This window comes from Suricata suricatta, chromosome 10, assembly GCF_006229205.1.
Source record: "Suricata suricatta isolate VVHF042 chromosome 10, meerkat_22Aug2017_6uvM2_HiC, whole genome shotgun sequence".
NCBI lineage: Eukaryota > Metazoa > Chordata > Mammalia > Carnivora > Herpestidae > Suricata > Suricata suricatta.
Genome location: NC_043709.1, coordinates 33,085,650 through 33,109,804, shown reverse-complemented (window position 1 = coordinate 33,109,804; position 24,155 = coordinate 33,085,650). Strand labels below are relative to the sequence as shown.

The following is a 24,155-nucleotide window of genomic DNA, read 5'->3' as shown; positions in this document are numbered from 1 at the left end:
CTCTAATAATCTTGATGATCATAGTGCCTTAGTCCATATATGTTAACTAGAGGCAACAACTTTAGAAAATATTGTACAAAGCCTCCAGTAACCTTTTTCTTCTGCGATTACTCTAGTGTCTCATTTCACGCCAAGTATATGTACTTTTGGTGGTAAGCAGGCGTATAATTTAGAGGTAATTAGGAAGTAATTAGGAAGATAGGCTTTGAAGTTAAGCAGAAATGGCTATGAATCCCAGGTGTGCTTCTGTCCAGGTATGTGATGAGTTAGTCATTTGGTGTATCATAAGCCTGAGAAATGTGAACTGTGGACAACAATAGTAACTTAAAACAATGTGTAACAAGGCTCTTGGATTATAGCCATTACTCATTAATCTTGGAAGTTACTATTTGATAACTAGAATTAAATCACAGCTCTGGAATCCTAGGTTACATTACTATCTACACAATTCTATCTAATCACCTATTAAGGTAATATACTTTATTAAAGGGATTGGATGAAAAAAGAGCCTGCAAAAGATGTGATGTTGTTGCAAAGAAGTTTTCCCTCCAATCTTTCCCCTCATCTTCTAAATGAAATAGTGACAATCGGACCTTCTGAAAGAGCGATGAAAAATGAATGCATAGATACTTACTTATCTATGCCATAAACAAAGGAAACAGCAATATTTTCCAAAATGACCACAATTAACAGAGGCAGCGTAGCAGAATAATCATCAAACATTGTAACGAAGTAATTTCCAGAGCGTTGCACAAATATCAGGCCAATACAAAATGCCAGAAGACAACAGATAACTGTACAAAAGAAATAGATGAAAAAATTAAGCTTTTATTCATGGGCATCTTTTAAATTTAATTATTAATTATTACATCCAAACAATGTTGTTTTCAATTTTATAACTTGTCAGTGATATAAAAAAGCAAAACCTTTCTTGATACTATGGAACATAATTCATTGGGAGTTAATTAGCTGGAGTTAGGCCCAAATTTAATATGAATTCATTGTAAGACTCGACTCATTGCCATGAGTCTGTGAAAACTGACTTACAAGCACAAAAGAATAAAGATAGAAAAACTGAGAAGATTTTAAAAGCATAAATCTCTGTAATATTCTTCTCTCTATTAATAACAAAGTGACCTTTTCAGGGGCTCCTGCGTGGCTCAGTCGGTTAAGCATTCTACTTCAGTTCAGGTCATGATTTCACGGTTCACAAGTTTGAGACCTGCATCAGGCTCTGTGCTGATAGCTCAGAGCCTGGAGCCTGCTTCAGATTCAGTGTGTCCTGCTCTTTCTGTCCCTCCTCCACTCATGCTCTCTCTCTGTCTCTCAAAAATAAATATTAAAAAAATTATATATAAAAAAATAACAAAGTGACTTTTTCAGGTGGCAAATGTTCATAGATCTTTTCTACTTTTAATAGTTTTTAGTTGTGGAAGCTCTATGCAAGTTTTAAATTAATAATGAGACTAATATAGCCCATAATAAGATTGTGATAATATATACGTTTTTATATTTGATTAAAATATGGTTATTTTTAAAGAATAACTGAAAAAAATCTGATCAGACCTTGCCTGAGCACCAACCCAAATCTCTATCTTGATATTGCAAGAACAGACTAGTTGAGCATACAATTATGACAGGTTTGGGCAATCTCATTATCCAAGTAACAGAGAAGAACCTTCATAAAGGAGTTTCTGGAGTAGTATCTAAGAAAAAGGCAAAAACTTCGAGCACCTACCATCAATATAAAAATTTAGAGACGGGGACCTGAGCAGCTCAGTTCGTTAAGCACCTGACTCTGGATTTTGGCTCAGGTCATGATCTCATGGATCATGAGTTCAAGTCCCAAATCAGACTACACTGGCAATGTGAAGCCTGCTTGGGATTCTCTCTCCTTCTCTCTGTCCCTCCCCAGTTTGCTTTCTCTCTCTCTCTCTCTCTCTCTCGCTCTAAGTAAACAATATAAAAAAACTTTATAAAAAATGTTGAAAAACCTAGAGAGATTTCTGGAATCTACATAATATTCCCATATTTTCATAGACTATTCTCTCACATACTCAGCAAAGGACCTGTCAAAAATAAAAGATGACTGTGTTCTACTCCTCAACTACCTTTTAGCAGAGGTGAGTATAATTAACAGAGCAGGTAACGGCAGTTTGGGAGGGGAGAAAACCCAGACATCTTTGGGTTCAGTCAGATGGGGGTTCCCTAACAATCCCAGTAAGTGTGGATTAAATGACTTTAAATGAAGTCATCACCTCCATCTCTGAAGCACTATGCTAGTGGTATGAGTTACATCATATGTAAATGAGTATCATATATAAACATATAATGTAGAGAAGGACAAGTAACATTTGTTTGGGGTCTGTCACACACTAAAATACTTAAACACTTGTCACAGTAGTCTGTACTCAGAGTCTCTCGATGGAAGTGGCAGGGCTTGAACCATAGCCTGTGTCGCTTTCATACTCCCCTACCTGCATCATAGTACATGTTAAATAAGAAAGCATGTTCTAGGTGGTACGGATGGTAACAGTTTGCTGGAGATGCGAGAGGAAAAGATTATCAATAAGGGACTCATCTCAGTCTTACTGGACTATCAGGGAAGACAAAAACACGTCTGGCAAAGGTGATGGAGGGACATTTCTTCAAGGTGAACTATGACTTTAAGTAAAGGTATGATCTCAAAAGACAGGTAATGGGGCAAGAGAGAACCTTTGCTTTGCTCTGAGCAAAAAGGTCCCCCAGTGGGGGTGGGGGGAGTGTCACCAAATACTACCTTGTGCATTTTCCCTCTACACTGTTCCTTTTCCCTTAATTTGGCAAGCCTTCTCACTGCAGGAGGGATTAGATTTGGGGCAAAGATGACAAAAGTAGCAAAGATGTTATTTAGCATGAACACCAGGCAGGATATTGATAGCCTTGAATGAAACAGAAACTTCCGCAGTAGAAAGTGCCTTTTGGGAGAAGATAAGGAAGTTCCTTATTTATGTTCAGCTGAGTTGAAGATATTTAGATATAAATATTTAACAAACTGCTTAAGTTGTTTTACACATACATACACAAACTTAGCAGAGCAGTAAGAGATAAAGATACATATATGAGAGTTATTTACACAGTCATTACTAAATCTTTCAGAGCTAAAAACTGAACTTTGAAGCGCTTGTATACTACTGCCCAGCATTTAACGTCATATATGTATTCTTTTCCCAATTAGTTTTTGCATCACTTAGTAACACTGCTCCTGCAGTCTGGTCCGGCTGGCTTCCCTAACTGTTCCCTTTATCTGTATTTATATATGCTAACTTAAAGCTATTACTAAAGCTATCCTCTGACCCCTAAAAGACCTTTCCCCTTTCCAATTCAACTTCCATCTCTGCTACTGATAGTTCTGTGATATATTTAGATGACCTCTGCTGCTTCCCAATTCTTACAGCATGTTAAATCTCTGTTACGCTATCAGTATATTACATGGTGTAGTCTTCTCTACCCCAACTTAGTTTTAGTTATCAGTACTGTTATTTTTGGAGATAAGGCTCTCCTCTATTTCCATATCTCTTTTATATTTTCTCTTATATCATTACATTTTTCAAGTGCAAGGATAATGCAGTACAAAACTAGTATTTTAATAATTGCTTGCAAACTGGACTTATAAATAACCATCAATATCAATCAATTGTTTTATTTTCTTTCTTACTTAGAAGTACTAACTACTAGTAGGCCACAAGGCCTCTGTTTTATAAGAGAACTGAATTTAGATTTATCAATTTCAATTATGCACTTTTTGGAAAGGGAATATCGGATCTGAACCTTTAAAAATATTTGTCTTGTTTACAAAGTTATACGTGAACACTCTATGACTTTATTCTAGTGCCAGTAATTCATGGTGGTGACACTACTATTAATAAAGAGTGATATAGTAAGTAATCACTCATAATTAGTATAACCTATGTAAAATCTATAATTTGCATAGTACTTAAATACATAAATAACAAATAATAGTAATACATATTAACACATAGAAATGAATAAAACACTTTCCTATTTCCATCTCTGATCTCTCACCAAGAGTAAAATGGCCTGAATCAGTTCAATGAAAGGTGAAATACATAAAAACTCACCAGTAAGAATTTCTTTCCTCACTTTGAAAGTGTCCACAATAGGTGTGATGATCCCTTCAATGGTTCCGAACATGCTGCCAAGCCCTAGATTGACCAGCATGAGGAAGAACATCACGGACCAGAAGGGAGATGCAGGGAAATGTGTCATTGCTTCTGTAAAGGCAATAAAAGCTAAGCCAGTCCCCTGAACAGCCTGTAAAATATATATAAAATAGCGACATTACTACCAAACAATATTAAGTGATAGCCATATATATTTATCAGTTACAAAGAGAAGGTAAAACTCTGAATGATGCTTGGATATTACTGGAAATAAATAGGCTGATATCACGTTGTCTCCTAAGAAACTGTGCCTCTAAACAAACTTAAAGTTCATTGCGTTATTTTATAAAAACAATAGACCAGAATTAAAAAAAAAAAACAACAGAACAAACATTTAAGGGTAAGTTAGTAATTAAATCTTTCTTTACAGAACTCAAGATTTTTATATAAATGATGGCTCCGTCCATAATTGCCTGCACATGATTCTTTATGCTTTGTGTCATGTATCATTAGCTATCTTACGGCAAAGGATTAATGGCCAGTGTCTCCATTATATTTTCCTTTTTGGCAATACAGGGAAAAGCAACAACCAATATTATGATATTTATTAATGTTCACCTTTCTGTGTTTATGAAGATAAATGACAGTGAATAAAGAAAAGGACTTAATCAAGACTTGTTAATCATAAATACTAGAATGGCCAGATATTCATGTGCCAAAACAATCATGCAATATGTAAATAATATTCATATTTCAAATTTTGTATTAAAATTGTATACCAGAAAAAGTATCACACAAATTTAATTTTCTATGATGAAAATCAGCTTATATTTTGTTTTAAATTATTTTGGCTTAATCAATGGGATTGCTTTTTAAAGTAAAGCAATCCTTCATGATTTAAGAAAGTATGTTCTTTTGATTTCTCTCTTATTTTTCCCTTTACTTGTTTGTCTACTTTCTTAAATTCCACATGTTAACTAACTGGTATTAAAACAAAATTTTAAAAATAAAAACAAGAAAGTACGTTCTCTGAAATTAAAAATGTGAATATTGAAACAGCGTAAGCTTCCACAGGCATTTTAAAGGTCATTTTCCTAAAAGATGTTTTCTGGACAATGCATGTTTTAACTGATTGATGACTAATGTATTGCTCAAACATAATCTACTAACTTTATTTAGCTCATCTTCAATTTGACAGGAATTCAGATGAAGAGCAGAAAACTCTTCTTCTTTCACTTTTTGAATGATGTCATAAACTAGATGATAATCTTCTGCGGTAACAGCTGACAGGTTGATATGATGAGGAATAATATCCTGACTAATGTTGCCCATTCTCAAAAATTTTACGATCATTTTCGTATTTCTGGAAAATAGAACAACATATTAATCAACATGTATGGCCTTGGGGGGTGGTATACTTTTCATATACTTATGCCATCAAAAGCTAAAGGAAATTAATATCCATACTCTGAGATGCATTTCTCATTTATGACATTTGCTTTGAAGCCCAGAACTGCAAACACCACCAGTGTTGCCAGGACAGATGTAAAAAAGTTAATGAAGGACACCAGGACAGCATCGAAGTGGCAATTGTTGTCTCTTTTGTTGTAGCTTGAAAAGGCGATGACGCCACCAAAGCCCAGACCTAAGGCAAAGAAGACCTGGGTGGCGGCTTCCCTCCAGACCTTGGGCTCCAGCATCATTTCAAGCTGTTTAAAATTAAACATAATAGAAGTCAGCTGCAAAATAATATTTAAGAATAATCTACATGGAATCAGTTCTACTACTTAAATATATCATAATGATATTTACACACTCAAAGTTTATTTAAACTGGGGTGATAATCTGTTCTTAAGTAGAAATAAGAAATTTTTCACTCAGTAGCGAAACAAGAAAAAAGACTACAAACAAAGACGTAGATGGAGATTTTACTTACGTGGAGATTTTCTACCTATGGAGGAATTTTTAACTATCTTTAAGACAAATCAAAAGGACTATTTCAAATTAACTATCTTCAATCATTTCCTACTGATGTCTTTGTTTTCTTTCCAAAGCAAAATAACTTAGCATTAAAATCTAATTATTTACCTGATATCCTAACTTTTGTGTTTTCAGGGCAGATAATAGGCAGATTATGAGCTTGGTAGAGCGGATTATTTGTACTTCGAATATTCACATTTGTACTATTCATTTCAGTAATTGCCTGAAAGCTTTTCTTTGAGAATGGAAGAAGTGTAACTCTGTCATCTCTAAGACACTTTCAGATCCAAAGTCTTAAAGTTCTGGCCTGTGCTGAATATGTATTTCAAGTAACTCAGCTTTACTTTTTAGACAATTATAACTGTATATAATCAAACCTTTCAAATGGAACAATTAATCTTAGCCATGTCTGACACAGATGCTAATAAAGTTAAGTTTGATTTCAGTAAAAATAGTGTTTAAATTGGTATCGTATCTCTTTTTTACTATTGCAGTGAAATTGTTCTCATTGGAAGCAATGTCAAACATGGCTAAGAACATGAGTTCCACAATTTCAGATACTGATTCGGCCATTTCATGATCTAAAAAGAGTGCAATCTAGAGTAAGAAGCTGCTTTCTCTGAATTTCAGCTTCCTCAACTGAAGGTGGGGGTGACAAGGCATATACCACTCTACCACATTCCATACCTCACACACTCTAATGCTCAACAGTTTTTTTAAGTCACTTATTATTTTTTTAATGTTTATTTATTTTTGAGTGATAGAGAGACAGAACATGAGGCGGGGAAGTGCAGAGAGAGAAGGAGACACAGAATCTGTAGCAGGCCCCAGGCTGCAAGCCAGACACAGGGCTCAAACTCACAAACCGAGAGATCAGTACAGAGCCCAACGGAGGGCTCGAACTCATGAACCATGAGATCACGACCTGAGCTGAAGTCGGCCACTCAACCGACAGAGCCACCCAGGAGCCCCTATAGTTTTTGACATGTATGGACTGTACTGGTAGGCACACTGATAAGTACTTTATATGGATTATCTCATTTAATCTTCAGAACAATTTCTGAAATTTGTTGCTACTATTATCTGAATAATAGGAAGATTAAGTAATCTGCCTGACGTTACACAGCAATTCTGAACTCAAGTAGATTCCAAAAGGCATATTTTCTCAAATATTAGGACGTATTGTTCAATTAGTCTTAGTGATTATCATTGAAATATAATATAAATATAATATTCTAATAAAATGTAATCATGATCATATTAGCAATTTATGGAGATTTAACTACAATATGCTTATTGTTTATTGATCATTGCTACATTATCATTCTATGCTTAATACAGATCTAAAATACACTTAACCATCTATCTCTATTCTACCCACTAGATGGCAGGCAACACCTATTTACTAAAGACATTATTCGGATTACTTGCAATTCAGGACCTAAATCTCCATTCACTGTTTTGGGAATAGTTTGTGTGCTTTACTTTCTCCTTTGGACAAACAATGTAAATTAAAAATAATTGACAACTTATCACTATCAGATTAAATATTGCACCACATCTGTCTACAGTCAATGAAAAAAAACTGAAGAAAGAATTAACTATATTTTAATAGCGATTCCCCAGTCCTGGTTTAAAATGTTAATAATGCTACAGCTTTAAAAATGGGGCCTTGTAAAAATGTCATATCGAAGTATTTAAATTCTAAAATATCCATTTAAATGAAATATCAGAATTATGTCACAAGAAATAGCCAACTTGTAAAAAGTGATATTCCAGAAGTTTACACCAAAGTTTATTGTTTCAAACTCAAAAATCTTTTTTTAAATATTATAAATATTTTTCAATATTAAGTATGGCCCACTTGAAACCGATTTAAATTACAATACAGCTGAAATCTATAAATCTTCAGTAGTTACTCACTGAGGAGTCCCAACAACTCTAAAGGCTAACCAGGACTTTTGAATTAGTCAAGAAAATAAGATACCAATGGCAGTATTTCTGCTACTAGAGAATGAATACCAAACTGGAACCTGATACCCAAAGAAGAGGCTCTTATACACAGCATCAGGGCAGCTGGCAGGACTGACAAAGAATTCCAGGGAAGTTCATTTCTGCCCAAATCCCACAGCGTGATGCTGGCTGCACAGTCACCCTTCAGATGACCTCCAATTTCTAAACTAATTTTGAAACTGTATTTTTTAACTGTCTGCCAATAATAGTGTAACAAATTAATAGTGACGTGTAACTTCATTTCAGTGAATTACTAAAATGTAGCTACACCTCAAAACTTGTTTTTGCTTCTTGCCAAATCAATTTATCAAGTCCACAAGGATTGATTAAACAGGCTCAAAGTGCCTAGCACTGGATTCAGCTCTAACATGAATAAAAGAATATAAGTTCTGAGCCGTTTATGGAACCTAATGAGAATTTCCCTGAAATGTATATGCATTTATAAAAGTTTCAAAACTTTCCAAAATTGCCAGTGTAAGTATTATTCTAGGAGCTACAAAACCTCAAAACAAAAACACTGATTTTTCTCTGGGACAAGATTTAGAGCACAGAAACGTTCTCAGCCACCATTCATGGATCTTTACATGAGCTGCCAATCTTCTAGACATTAAGCAAATTATGTTCATTGTGTTTTTCTGGTAAGAAAATCTTATTGTTTTTTTCTAAGGGGTTAATTACAAAAGGCTAGGGGTGCCTGGGTGGCTCAGTCGGTTGAGCATCCGACTTCGGTCCAGGTCATGATCTCACAGTTTGTGGGTTGCGTCAGGCTCTGTCTGTGCTGACAGCTAGCTCAGAGCCTGGAGCCTGCTTTTGATTCTGTGTGTCCCTCTCTGCCCCTTCCCTGCTCATAATCTGTCTCTCAAAAATAAATAAGTGTTAAAAAAAATTAATTACCAAAGAATAAAAACCAGACTTAGAGAAGGAAGAAGAGTAAAGATGGAAAAGTCCTAAAATGTCTCAGTGTAAAAACCTGGAAGCTAATTTACTATAAAAGAGGAATTTTTGAAGTTCACATAGCGATAGTCTTACTCTAGAACTAAAATGGGACATTGAAAATTGGAAATAGATGGATATAATTATAGATATGTAAAAGCCCTGTTTTTCTTCTTGGCTGGTTTTCATAACAGTTATAATTTAAAAGGCAAGTGTACATATGTTAGAACAATTATCCCTTAAGTCTAACTGTGGCAACATTTTAACAATGGCCATAGCACTTTTATGATCGTAAGCCTTAAATAGAAATGCAGTACGTACCTTAGGGGTAAACATGTGGCGGATGCCATCAATTGAACCATTTAAAAGGAGTGCTCTGATTAGGAAGCATATAAGTACCACATACGGGAAAAGAGAACTAAAATACATGATCTGCAAAGAAAAAAAATATATGTGACACAGTAACATCCATAATCCTTTCTATAGTTAAGATTATATAAGATTCTATAGCTAAGATTATATAAGAAGAGTGTCTTCTTTTATACTTTGACAGTCTGTTTTTGAAGCATTATTAATAATACTATTAATACCTTGTAGAGCCATCATACATGGAATGGCTTATTAGACTTAATGCAACGTGACTTAAGATCCTATTTGAGATATAATGAGAAATAAGGACTCTCTCTTACGTACATTCCTTTAAAATAGTCCATAGGTGTGTAACTTGATTTCTTATAGTTCACAAAATAAGCAATATTTAAGAGAAATGAATGGCTACCGGCTCCCTAATAAATCCTTACTTTTATTGTTTTAGGTAAAAGCAACAGCAAATAGGTCTTTTTTTTTTTTTTTCATTAATCGAAATTCCATTATAAGTCTGTAAAGCTTCTGGAGTAGAGAGCGGCCTCTGTTAAGTCTCCCAAGACTGAATAATTAGCAATGTCAAGGTTTTACTTTCTGCTTCACAAGTTTTCACGCTTAAAGTTAAAAAAAAATGTTTAATCATAGAAAAGCAATTGTCCTAACCGGACATTTACTGCCTCCTTGACATCTCCATGTAGAAGCCTAACAGGTCTTTAAAACTTTTCAGGTCCAGACAAGAACTTCTGAATTTTCCCCACAGATGTCCTGTCTCCACCTCAACAAATAGCCCAACCATCCATCCAGGTGCTAAAGTCAATCACCCAGAAGCAGTCCAGCACCACTGGTAATATTCTCCTAGTTTCCAGGCTACTACTCAGGTTATCTTATTCTTGCTTAACACATTCCCGAGATTTCTAATACAGTTGCAATAAAATGTGAGTTCCTCCCTCTGCCCTTGCAAAGCCTCACGTTACAGCGCCTCTCTTCCCTGCCCCACCATTGTTCCGCCAGCTGAGCCCTACCCCCAGGCCCTGGCTAGCTACCTCACACCCAGCTCTGCAGCTTCAGGAGAGCAGGGCTGCACCCGCAGTCTGAGGCACCCATCTCCTGAGCTGCATGACTCGCTCTCCTGTTAACTGTGTCTCACCTTCATCTTCAGTGAACTAAAACATGAGGGTCAACTGAATGAATAGCAAAAGTAAAGGATGTTTAGGTATTGACACAAATTTCAAAGAAGATCTTTGATGAAATAAGGAGAGATTATGTGACATCAGATTTCACTACAAATCACATTTTTTTATGTTCTTTCTTTAAACACAGTTCTAAAAGCACCACCTTTTACCAATCTTTATTTGACTACCTAGAATGATAGCACAGCTTGAGAAAGGCGTGGAGGGCACGCAAGAGTGGTGATTAGCAGAATCAGGAGGGGCTCTAATATACTAACTTTTCCAGAAGACTGAATGCCCTTGATCATAGCCAAGCAAACCACAACCCAGGCGGCCAGCAAGCAGACAGTCATCTTCCAGTTTAAGCCCCCACTCTCGGAAATGGAATTGGAAATATTCAGGGCTTCTCTGTACCAGTAATAGGTGGTGGCAGAACTTTTTTCACATTCCGGCTCCACGACTGTAGAAAGAAAGGTAATACAGTCATTTCAGACTAGAAGGAGTAGTGAGGCATTTTTCCCCTATTAAGCTTATAAATCAGTTCTTAACATTTCATAGAAAAGTACTACTATTGTCCAGAAGTATTTACATTCATAATGAAAACACAATGGTGTTTTCTGTAAACTGTAAAAAATCCACAGATATGTATCCTTATTGATGTTTCTTATCACACATTTCTGAACTAGGAATAGCTGAGTTTTCTTTTTTTTTAATAAAAGTAATTAGAATACATCAGGTTTACAGCCCTTTTCACCCCCAGAGTTATCTGACTTCCTGGGGCAGACCTGTCAAATATGCTTGCTGCTGGTCATATGTGACTTTTCACATGAAGCAAATCTAAAGTGGCATTTGCTGTAAATATCAAATGCAAAGAATGTTTTAGAGACTTAGTATAAGAAAAATAATGAAATTATATTAATTTTATATTATCTGTTGAAATGTTAATATTTTAGAAAAATATTTCACTGACTTCTTGTTTTAAATGTGGCCACTAGTAAATTTTAGCCTACATATGTGAATTGCATTCCATATTTACTGGACATCACTACTATAGGAAATTGTCCTTTATTTATATTCTAGGATTTAGGATTAGCACAGTCTAAAACAATTACATCAATCCAAATTCCGTTTTTCCTATTTTTAATTTTATTTTTATTCTTTTAGCTCCTTCATGATTACCTGAATGTCCTTTTAAAAAAAAAGTATTACTGAAATATGGTTGACAATGTTAATTAGTTTCAGATGTACAATATAGTATTCGACAATTCTGTACATGACATGATACTCACCATGAGTGTAGTTACCATCTATCAACATACAACATCATTACATATTCTTGACTATAGTCCTTATGCTGTAGCTTTCATCTCCATGACTTATTTATTTTAGAACTGGAAGTTATATTTTATTTATTTTAATCAAAATGTAAGGCCTCAAGAAAGATGTATAAAATAAAAAAGTTTCAAAGTTAACAATGGAAAGGTTATTGATATTTTACCCTAACACAATAACATAACTTGGGAAGGGGTAGTGAAATTATATGGTGCCGAAGTTCTCTGTTCTAAGTATGCCAATCCTAAAAGTGAGGTAAGCCTGTTATGATAATAATTTGATTGATTTTTCAACATTATTTTAAAAGGAAAAAAATCTCAAAACCTCATGCCTTCAAGCAACTTTATGACCTTTATATACAAAAACAGATGATACATGTCTTACAAGTGTGTGAAGCATTTTTCACCAAAGGACATTGATCCCAAGGTAGAGGTTGCTGAAAAGACTGAGAAAAATAAAACAAACTCCAGCCAATGATGACATTGTAGTAAAGAGCCACAAAAAAGCACACCTGCAAAACAAAACAGTGAGATTAGATTACATCTCTCATGCCCCATCTTTGGAAATGAGATGAAATGCATAAACACTCACTCAACATTTTAAAAACCCTCATTTCATTTTTATTTGAAACACCTTATCTTTTCTAAAAAGATATCTCCCATAGGTCTTAACATGCATTATTAAGATTGAACTGTATTAATATTTACAGCTTGGTTTGTGTATTAGTGCAAACTCCGATGCTGTTTTTTTTAAAAACACAATTAAAGAGTTGAATAGAAATACACATCAACAGTTTCATATAAATGGAAACTGCACACTAACAAACCCTGTGAAAACTGCATGGCATACACCATACCAGGAAACTTACGACACAACTTGCAAATCCAATTCCACCCAGTTTAGGGCTTATGTAATTCCATACACCAATGCTTCCTCGCCGAATTCTTTGACCCACAGAAAGTTCCAGGAAAAAAAGGGGAATCCCTATTACCAGAAGCAGTATTAAATATGGCAAAAGATATGCACCTACAGAGACAAAAACAAATAAAATACACTACATTTAACAGTCACAGGAGAGGATACACTGATGCTGAAAGATGATATTTGAACTTCTATACATCATAATTAGAAAGGACTTTACAGAAAATGAAATTTCATCATTTTAAACTTTCTGGTATTTGAAACCCAAATTTGACTGCTACAAAGGGTGTCTGATAAGAATAAAATTCTGATAAAAGTAAGACTACAGTTTTTAGTTTCATTGTATTGAAAGGGTAGGACTTCATTTTCCATAAAAATAATTCATTTCTTAAAATTAATTATTTTCTCAGGTAGGTTTCACAAACTCCTAGAAATCTTAGTCACATAATGCTCATCAAGTGATTTATTAAATCTTACTCAAACTCATATAAATTATGCATTCCAAATTAGATAAAGTAGAGTCAATGTGATTTTATAGTATTAAAGCTGACTTTTCCCCCTGAATAACACCAGGGGAGAAGTGGCTGCCAAGATTTAAAAAGAAAAAAAAAAGAAAGAAAGAAAACTTCTACCTAAGACAAATGTCATTTTTTCCCACATATACTTTATTTACAAGGTATATTTCAGGAATTTTTTGTTTTCCAAAATTCTGTGAAAGGGTGGTGAGAATGACTGAAACACTAAGGTATTTAATATCTATTGTAAAATACATGTATACATATATGTATATATATATATATATATATATAACCCTTGTAGTAAGGTTTTCATATTTAAAAAGTTATTTTATAGCTAAATCTCAAATTAAGACATATGACTAGTTATTTTAGGATGTGAATTGTTTGACAATGTTAATATTAGATTCTATTAATTGATAAGTTAAATGTGAAACATTTATTCCTACATAAGAATACATATGCAAATCATTCATTAACCTCTATGATGGACTTCCTACATTCAAATGTCTTATCTGAAGTTTCGTCCAACAAGATACTGTCAAGTAAATTATGCAACTGATTGGTGTCAATGCATCAAATGCATTAATATAAGGAGCCATTTATTGTATTTTCCCATTTAAAGAAAACCTATTTAGTGGCATTGAATAGACTTTAGAAGTTGTTCAAATTGTTCTGGTGGTTATTCTGCTGAAGAAGTAAACACTAATTTTTTCAAATTATTTATCTCAGCATATATCTCTGAAATAATGACCATGTACAAGAATTTCCCTAATATAGTCGTACACAGCAAATCTCTACTTTCTTATGATGGATTTCAGTCTTTCAGCTTAAGTTGATTCTACAAATGGGAATGTAATGTAAAGTATGGATGTATGAGCTTATGAAACAGATATATCAAAATCTAATTCTTTAAAATTTTATTTATTTATTGAGTACTGGTTTCAGGAGTAGAACTCAGTGATTCACCATTTGCATATAACACCCAGTGCTCCTCCCAACAAGTGCCCTTAAAAAATAAACAATAAAAAATCTAATATTGAAAATGATTAGTAACCTTCAGGTGCTAATGACCTGAAAATATTCCCCAAAGGACTGAAAGAACATTTTAGGAATGTTAACACATGCACCTAATCCTAGAATGTTAATGCATTTATATATGTGTGCATGACTAAAGAGGGGGAAAATGAATTAAAACTGGCGATCTTTCCTCAGTTATGCGTGCATGACATGCTATTGGATACTTAGCTTCTTCTTCTCACTCAAATTACTCTAACATTAACCTACATATTAAAAACAGTCATAGCTAAGATACACATGAGCATTTACTATTTGCCAAGGCACATCTCTAAGCAGGCTACCTGTAGTTATTCGTTTATTCCTTACAAGAATCCAAGGTGTAAAGTATCACTATTATCCTCATTTTACAAGTGTGGGAACTAAACCAGACGTGAGTTAACTTGGAAAAGGTCATTTGGCTAGAGTGGGAAAGAGCCAGGTTTCAAGGCCAAATTGACTTCAAATGTTAGCTGGTAGCTTCTATATCACACGATTTATTGAGCTGAACCATTGTACTTTAACTTTAACATCTTCAAACAAACCAACTTATGCGGGGCCTATCACTTTTTAGTCTATTATTCATAAAATGCCTCAAGTGACAGATGAATGAGACTCAACTAGTCTGAGGTTGGTTGACTAAACAGCCAGAAAATACTACTCAAATGCCTGTAAGGCTCAATACTATACTGCATGTTGAGTACAGCCTTTTGGATTCTGAAATGATAAAGTCCACTGGCATTTTATATCACTATTATTTTTTAGTAGAGAGGAAACAATAGTAGGAAGAACATTTTGGCTCCCTTTACACTTGACAAGAAGGAGGAGGAGCCACCCTTGCTAAGAACTGATCTCTAAATATGAAATCCTTTTGAGTTCCCCACCAAAACAAAATGCGTGTTAAATGGATGGCAGACTTCAGCCAAGGCAGTCTTCTCCCTTTACAGTGTGGTATAAGGTTCCTAAGGTGAAAGGCTTAAAAATCAGAATTCATCTTCTTCTAGTCTTGGCAAATGGGATGACTCATGAGAAAGAAAAAGCAGGGTGGCATATAGCCGCTGATAGCTGATTTGCTAAATCATTCCTCCGGGATGTTAATGACGAGCTAAGGAGCATACAGTTCCGGTGGAGTGATGTGTAATGCATTACATCACTGACTTCAAGAGGTACGGATTCTTACCTCTCAGACATTTGTCTAACAGGCTACTGTTTCCAAACCTGTTGTTTTGTGCCTGGTTGAATGAACTAAGCAAGATCTTAAATATATTTCGTCATCAGAACACCTTAGCTTTTTATCTTTTAATCCAAAAATAAATTTCACAAATGAATGATTATAGTATTTCATTTGATTTGTATATCAAATATAAAACCATATTTTTGTCCAGTCAACTAAACTATCACAAACTGGAATCAAGCACCAAAATGTTCTTTCTACCCTCTGGATGATGAAATTCAGTTAATATTTAGTTTTTAACTACATTTATTTTAACAGTTTCCATGTACCTAAATAGATAATAAGTTTCAAACCAAATGTTAGTTAACATTACTTAACTTTGGGATCCTATAGAACTTGTTTCCAACATGAACAAGCCATTCCTTTGTATATATTTTTTTATTTTAAGACAATTTTTGCTAAATACCTCTTATTATTACACACACAAATACAAAAAGCTAGATTATGTTGATGGAGATTTTTTTTGTTTTTAATTAAGGATGCTAATATCTTTTTTTTTTTTTTTACTTTAAATTCAAGTTAGTTAACATAGAGTGTAGTCTTGGCTTCAGGAGTAGAACACAGAAAGGATGCTATTTCTTTAAAGTTCTTTTTTTTTTTTTTTGAAACTAAACATATGCCCAAATACTACAGAATTAGGAATCAAATTTAAAAAAGGAATCAAATATATATGATATGTAAGGATGAAGAATGTCTGGTATTACATTAATTATCTGGTTAAATCCCTCCTACTGGGATCTATAAAATTTTGGTCAGCATTTGAACACTGTGATTATTCTAAGTTATATGCAACTTTTGTATGGAAAAATGAAATGATTTCAAATTCAGAGTTCATAAATTGTGGAGAGAAAACTCTTTGTGACTTGTTTCACCAGTATTGTCTTATATCAGAAGCTTTAAGTTTTTTTCCAAAGAGAATAACTGACAGGCACAAGGAATGCCTCTAACATTTGTTAGAAAGGTCAGTAATTTAGAGATGTTTGATAATATCCACAGAAAGAATCTGAGAATGTATTACCCTTAAGAAATGTTTCTTTGAGTATTCATAACAAGCCGTCTGCCTCTATGGAAACCTAATCTGAAAACAGAGGTGAGCTCCCTTCCAACAAAGGAGTCTCCCTGGCTTTACGATGGAATTCATGCTTTCTGAAATAAAGAGACTGCAGCAACCACAGGAGCTATTTGAAACAGTCAATTACAATTTACTTAGCAACATATCACCAAACAACAAAAACAAAACCCCCAAAACTTACCACCTCCATTCTTCTGACATAGGTATGGGAATCGCCACACATTTCCTAAGCCTACAGAGAATCCAACTTGGGCCAGGATGTATTGTAGTTTACTGCTCCAAGCTGGTCTTTCATCTTCAACTTCCGATTCCTCTTCAATATCTATATCTTTTCCCTCCTGAACATCAACAATTAGTTCACTCTTCTTAAAAGCATCATCAGCTGAGTCTTCATTGGAAAGAAGGTCTTTGACAGACTCAATAACTTCATCATCTAATTCTCTTTTCACCACCTTGCTGTTCTTCGGCATTGGAAAGTGTGGGTATTATTATTTTTTTAAATTCTCTTATGGTAAATTGTCAATTATTTTTTGAAAGATGTTAATTGATATGAATAAAAGATGGAGGAAGGTATCAAATCAATCCTTGATTCAAGGTGATAGAGTCTTAATGGATCCTAGACCTGTATGTTCAATATTCTATAGGTGCCTGGAAAATTTTAAATTGAAAAACAATATTTAATGAGAAAAACATTTAAAATACTGAAGACTCTATTATTACTTTTTATGACAAAAACTCTTTCTACAGAGTATAAGACACATACATGACTGTCCTTGGCCCTTCATAGTTTAATGTTAACAGGAGTATAAAAATTGTAAAGTACACATGTGCATCAGACACATTTTCTTTTAATGTTTATTTTATGTATTTATTTATTTCTGAGAGAGAAAGAGGGAGACACAGAGAGAGAAGGAGACACAGAACCTGAAGCAGGCTCCAGGCTCTGAGTTTTCAGCACAGAGTCTGAAAAGGGGTTGGACTATCAAACTATGAGATCATGATCTGAGCTGAAGTATGATGCTTATTAACCAACTGAGCCACCCACGTACCGCAGACACATTTTTTTAAACTAATTTCTTTCTTCTTACATAAATCTACTTTGATTTCAGATATACTTCAATATTGTATTGGTGTTCATTAGCAATTAAAATTTTGTGATTCCTTTCCCTTAATTCTTCCCTTTTTCCTTTCTGACTAAAGTACATTCCTTATTTTATTCCTCATAGAATTACATATGCAATTACATGTCATCCCTATAAATGTTTCTTATACAGAATCTCTTCTGTTCATGTATTCATCTGTTCACTCACTTGATATTAACTGTAATCAGGCTACATTTCAAGGATACAAACATTCACCAATTATACAATATTTGCTTTGAAGGAGCTTATATCTGATACAGTGAAAGGCACATTCCAAACAATTACACTACATTGCGTAATTTATGTGACTCAACATCATTACTATGGAGACTTCAGAAATGTTGCATAAAAGCAGCATTATAGTTGGGCAGGAATACAGTGAAGCCACACCAAACATAAGGAATAGGATAAAAAGATGCAGGAAGTGGCATAAATTGTTATTTGTGTAAATATTCTCTCAAATGACCCAAAAAACATACTGCCACCACCTTGGCATTTTCCCTTTATTTCATTTTATATCTTATATCATTTTCTCTGTTCAAATATAGACCCAAGTAAGTCTATAGGGTACGTCTGCAAACCAGTGAGATTGTTTATTTCAAAAAGTGACTAAACATCTGAATGCTTCTCTTCAAGATTAGGTCAGGAGATTTAGAAATAATATCCCAAGAAGTCTGCCATTTGTTGCCAGGGAAAAAAAGCAGAATTCTTTGATGGAATTGCATTAGATTTACATTGAAAGTCAGAGAAATAGCTCATCATACTTTAATGTATAATCTTCATGAACAAGACAGGGGGCTGGGTGACTCAATGAAAAAGGGAAAAAAGAGGAATTAACTTGGCCATATAACTTTTTATTAGTTGCCTTTAGGTTTGGAGGTGTTCAGTTGTTTCCCAACTAAAATATATAGAGCAAACACTCATTTAGGATTTGGTGAAGATTAAGAGTTAGACTGTGAAGAAAATTCTGAAAAAGCAGCATTCTCAAAATACTCTAAATAATAGATACATCTCTAGGATAAGTAAAAAACTTCTCATGGTGGTATCATAAAGAGACCAACAAGTTTTTAATGTGGAAATAGTTTTAAGTGGTTAGAGATTATATTTGTTTAATTTGCTTTATTTTCCCTGAGGGTTCAGTAAATATTAGTTGAGTAAATGAATAAATGTAGCCATTGAAAAATTGAAATAAGCTAATTTTCCAAATAGTTTTTGCTGAAGAAACAACCGGACATATAGGAAATTGTGAGACAAGAATTATGTAAAGGTGTACATTTGTTGAATTATCTAAGAATAAGTTGTTGGCACAGTGAAAACCTGATACATATTGGCCTTAATATTGGATTTAATCTGACAAACGTGGAGTTATGTCCTAGTTCTTTTGTTTCTTAGTTGTATAAATTCTCATAGTCATCCCACTCAGCCTTAGTTCCTTCAATAAAATAAGGTTATCAGCTTTTCTTTTTGCTTTTCCCATACAAATAAAATGGCAAGGAATGTATCAAAGTTTAGAAATACTACGAGAGTAAAAACACCCACAATATCAAAAATAAAAATTTAAGACAATGTTACTCATGAAGCTCCCCGAGATTAAATATCTCAGAAGTTGTAGTATTTCTTCTATACATTTCTAAGTCTTTTCGGGAAAGAAATACACAAACAAGAAAATAAAATGAAAAATAACAGCGTTGGACACTGCTGAATGTTTTTTAGTTATTCAATGAATTCTCATACCAATGTACATACTATATGCTTCGGCAAAGTTTACATTTAAAATTTTCTATCAGAGGAGTGCATGGGTGGCTCAGCTGGTTAAGTATCCATCTTCAACTCAGCTCATGAGCTCACTGCTCATAGGGTCAAGCCCTGCATTAGGCTCTATGCTGACAGCTCAGAGCCTGGAGGCTGCTTTGGATTCTGTGTCTCCCTGACTCCCTGGCCTTCCCTAACTTGTACTCTGTCTCTGTCTCTCTCTCTCAAAAATTGATACTAAAAATTTTTTTAAATTTCTATCAGAGTACTCAGAGTTCATATTTTCCATGAAAACAATCAATGTCAAATGTAAACAAAATTTAAATACAATGGTATACTGTAAATGCCTAAAATATATCTAATATATGAAATCTAACTATATATACAGATTCTATAGTACAATAGTCCTAGGCAACCTTTATAATATTCAATATACTAAAAAGGTTGTTGAATTTATTTAGAGCTCTCCTCACTAGGCCATAAGCTTTTCCTGAAGAATGGTTTTATCTTACTCATCTCACACTCTCAAGGTTTAAAGTTGTCCAGTGAATGAACTCAAAGAAGTAGGATAGAATAATATTGTATAATAACTACAAGTATTCTGCATTATTACACATTTGATTGTTTTTTGATGTTTTTGATTTTTTACCCCAAGGACCTATACTCACTGAGTCAGAGAAATTCCTTTAAGAGGCTGCATAAAACCAATGTAAAGATATAAATTGAGTTTCTGAATGGATATGTAAAAACTTAGTACACAAGACAACAATTTGGAAGTCAAATTAATCTCACATCTTCAAGACCCAACTTTTTTAAGAGATAACATTTTTTATGATGCTAAAAGCTTACCTGAAAATCCTAGTTAATAAAAGTAGGCCTTGTATATAGATTAAAAAGAGAATAAAAAGCCAAGATGACTATTGCCGAAAGTATACTGGTCATTGTTACATCTGGGAAAAGAAGAAATGAAACAGGAGTGTCTAAGAAGGAAGTGAGGTGGAAAGTAATAAAGAATCAGTACTCTACATGTCTCACAAGAAGTAGGATGATCAGTTTCAAGGAACTGCACAGCTTCTGCCAAGTCAGCACCAACCATTCCTGTGACAAATCAAGCTATCATTTACTGCACTTCATCTGCACCTATGCGTTGTATTAGCAGTCTACATCATTACCTGGTAAAGGCCTCCTGTCTATCCCTGAGCAACAGATATTCAGGATCCAAGGTCAAAAAAATATTGCCCATAGGTCAAAGACAACACATTGTCTTATTTTATAAATAAAATTCTATTGGAACATAGCTGTACCCACATATTTACATCTTTTCCATAGCTAATTTTGTACTGCAATGGCAGAGTCACTTTGTATGGACTGTAAAGCCTAAAATATTTCTGACTATCTTGAAAAAAATTTGACAACCACTGGTCCAGAGAATAAATCTGAATTATAGATGGGGAGTTTCCCAGACCATTCAATCTAGGCTCCATTTGAATGGCATGAATTTCTTTATAAAATAGTGTGACAAGATAGAACTCTACACATTCAAAGATAAGTAATTACTAAGAATGAAAGGGTTTTATATAGGACCAGGGAGATGGAGTGGTAGTAGTTGAGAGGGAAAGAAACATAAGCAAAAGACAAAGGTGGAAAATATATATCAGGGAACAGAGTACTCTAGAGTTTCAAGTAGATTACTTATTTAAAAAAAACTCAGAGATTCAATAAGTTAAAGATTAAAAGGTCCCCTTTAAAAAAAAAAACTCAAAAGATATAAAAGGTGAATGGGAAGGAAAAAGGTAGGTGGATGAATACTAAATACAAAAATTGGAATATTCATTATAAGAAAAAAAGGCATATTAGAAACAAATAAAAGCTTCCATAGGTACAACCATAGACATGGAAAATAGATTCAAGGAAACTTCTCAAAAAGAATTAAAAGAATCAAATATTTTGAAGTAATTCTGAGAAAAGGCTAACAGAAACAGAAATCAGGTAAGTGTGATACAACAAACTTCAAATTGGTGTACTCAGGCAAGAAAATAATATTTATATAACATAAAATACTAAAATATTAATTAAGATAAGTTTTGCTTATATTCATATTTTCAAATAATAATAATAATACAGAAGGGGTGGAACCAAGATGGTGGCGAGGAAAGGAGCTCTGTAAACTTCGTCTGTCCCATCTATCAAACTGAGAAGGACATTACTCTCATCTGCAAGAGCAGAAGGAGAAAATACAGACTCCAGAAAGAAGAGAACCTCAAAGATACCTGAGTGAGTGAGTGCGAACTGGGGAGATTGGAAAATGGGCCAGCCCAAGATGGGCAGGGGAGGTGGGAGCCCCAGCCCAACACAGGGCAAGTGCGCAGAGCCCAAGAGACAAAGGGAAGAGACAGAGAGACTGAACACACTCATAGTACTGTCTGGGGGGAAGAGGTAAAGAATGCTTAACCGCACTTGGAGAGAGAAACTCACTCCATAGATAACTGCTGGGTAGCCCAAATCCCAAACCCAGGTGGTGCAAGGGAAAGAACAGCTTCTAGCCCTGTGCCATCTCGGCGGGGAGTCAGCAGCCACAGCAGCAGCGGTGTCAGGGGCGCTCATTTCCACCTCAGTTTTGGGAGCGGGAGCACACACCTCATCTCCACGGCGCATCTCGCCTCCAGCACTGGCTGCACCAATCCCGAATCCTGGGTGCCAACAGGGAAAAAATAGGGCCCACACCTACGTGATCCCAGCAGGGAGTTGGCAGTGGTGGAGGCCTGGGCGGTTGCTCAGGTTGCAAGAGCTTCCAGCTCATTTCCGGCAGTGCCCAGTGCCTCCGGCAACAGCTACGCAAAGCCAAGAGAAACTCATTCATCCCCCAACCCAATCGCCATCCAATCCCTGCTGGGGGTTGGGAATCACAGTTGTGTCTGTGACGGTGTGCACTTCATCCCCTGCGGCGCATCTTGCCTCAGGCAGGGGCAGCTGAAATACCTGCCTGAGCCAAGACAAACTGATTCCTCCCCCTAAGAAGCCAGCCACCAAAGCAAATACATCTCATCTGTGGTAGCATAAAAGTGCATGGACTAGAACTTTGAACCAAGGCAGGCCTGGAAAATACAACTAGGCGCAACAGCTGCCCAAGGAGATCAGACTCATTGGAGTGGCCTACAGTCCCTAGTTCCAGCGGAGCTTGGCGTGCCGCCATTCTAATCTCTGTAGATAACAAGGCGGAGCCTCTGAGAGCAGCCTCCTAGACCTACCAAACCAAACCACACCTATCTACAAGGGGGAACTGCTGCTTTTTTTCTTTTATATTTTTTCTTTTTCTTATTTTCATTTTTTTCTTCTTTGCTCCTTTTTGTTGTTATTTTTTATTATTACTCTTTTTTTCCTTAATTTTTTTTTTTAAATTTTACTCCTTACTTTCCTTTTTCCTTTCTCCCCTTTTTTACCTTCTTGCAATCCAGATACGTTTTCCTGTATCTCATCCTTACCTCTCCCCTTAACTGGTCATACACTTTTAGGCTGTCCACTGTCCTTTGTCATCTCTGACCTCCTTTATTTTTTTTTCTTTTTTTCCTTCCCTTCTTTTCGTCTCTTTGCTCTCCATTTTCTTTCTTCTCTTTCCCCATTTTAATGTGTTTGTTTGTTTGATTTGTCTGTGCGTTTGTGTGCTTCTGATCCCTCTGTATTTCTCTGTTTTCCTTCTTAGGGCTACACCAAGAAACAAGCCAAAGTGTGCATGACGGTGAGTCCCAAATATTGCTGAGTAGGAAAATAAAATATTCAAAGCCACAACAAGAGAAACTGAGAGACACAATTAAAAGAATATTTCCTGAAACGACAGGCCCTGGAGAGTCAATAAGCCTCCTTTAACAGAGAAATATTAACAGGTACACAGTGCACAGCGAGCTTTCTAAAGGTGACAAGAGACAGACAACTAGCAAAAATGACAAAATGAAGGAACTCTCCCCTAAAGAACCTCCAGGAAGAAGTCACAGCCACAGGACTGCTCAAGGCAGATCTAAACAACATACTGGATCAAGAGTTTAAAAAACTTGTCATAAAATTAATCTCTGGGGTTGAGAAAAGCATCAAAGAATCAACTGAGACAATTACTAGGCACTTTGAAAATAGGTGTGATGAGTTAAAAAAGGCTACAGATGAGGTGAATAACAAACTGGAGGCAGCCACCTCAAAGACTGACGAGGCAGAGAGAAGAATAGGTGAATTAGAAGATATAGTTATAGCAAAAGAGGAAGCTGAAAAAAAGAGAAATTAATCCAGGAGCAGGAAAGGAGAATTAGAGACCTGAGTGACACAATCAAGTGGAACAACATCCGTATCATAGGAATTCCTGAAGAGGAACACAGAAAGGTCCTGAAGGGATACTAGACCAAATTATAACTGAGAATTTCCCAAATCTTGGAAAAGAAATAGTCATTCAAATTCAAGAGGCACAAAGAACCCCCTAAGATGTAATTTGAATCGACCTTTGGCATGACATATCATAGTGAAACTG

At 35.1% G+C, this 24,155-nt stretch overlaps 1 protein-coding gene across 2 annotated transcripts in view; it reads right to left on the bottom strand.

Moving 5' to 3' along the window:
• The window catches only part of SLC6A15 (solute carrier family 6 member 15), a 43,437-nt gene that overhangs the window by 5,495 nt on the left and 13,787 nt on the right, over positions 1–24,155 (bottom strand). For both annotated transcript variants that reach the window (XM_029954198.1, XM_029954197.1), the window contains exons 2-10: positions 16,933–17,399; positions 12,822–12,979; positions 12,338–12,464; positions 10,900–11,081; positions 9,411–9,521; positions 5,631–5,872; positions 5,334–5,526; positions 4,122–4,314; positions 635–794 (exon numbers count right to left, since the gene is read on the bottom strand). In XM_029954198.1, the coding sequence (XP_029810058.1) occupies positions 635–794; positions 4,122–4,314; positions 5,334–5,526; positions 5,631–5,872; positions 9,411–9,521; positions 10,900–11,081; positions 12,338–12,464; positions 12,822–12,979; positions 16,933–17,221 (1,655 nt within the window). In that variant the 5' untranslated portion in view covers positions 17,222–17,399. The remainder of the gene's footprint in view (positions 1–634; positions 795–4,121; positions 4,315–5,333; positions 5,527–5,630; positions 5,873–9,410; positions 9,522–10,899; positions 11,082–12,337; positions 12,465–12,821; positions 12,980–16,932; positions 17,400–24,155) is intronic.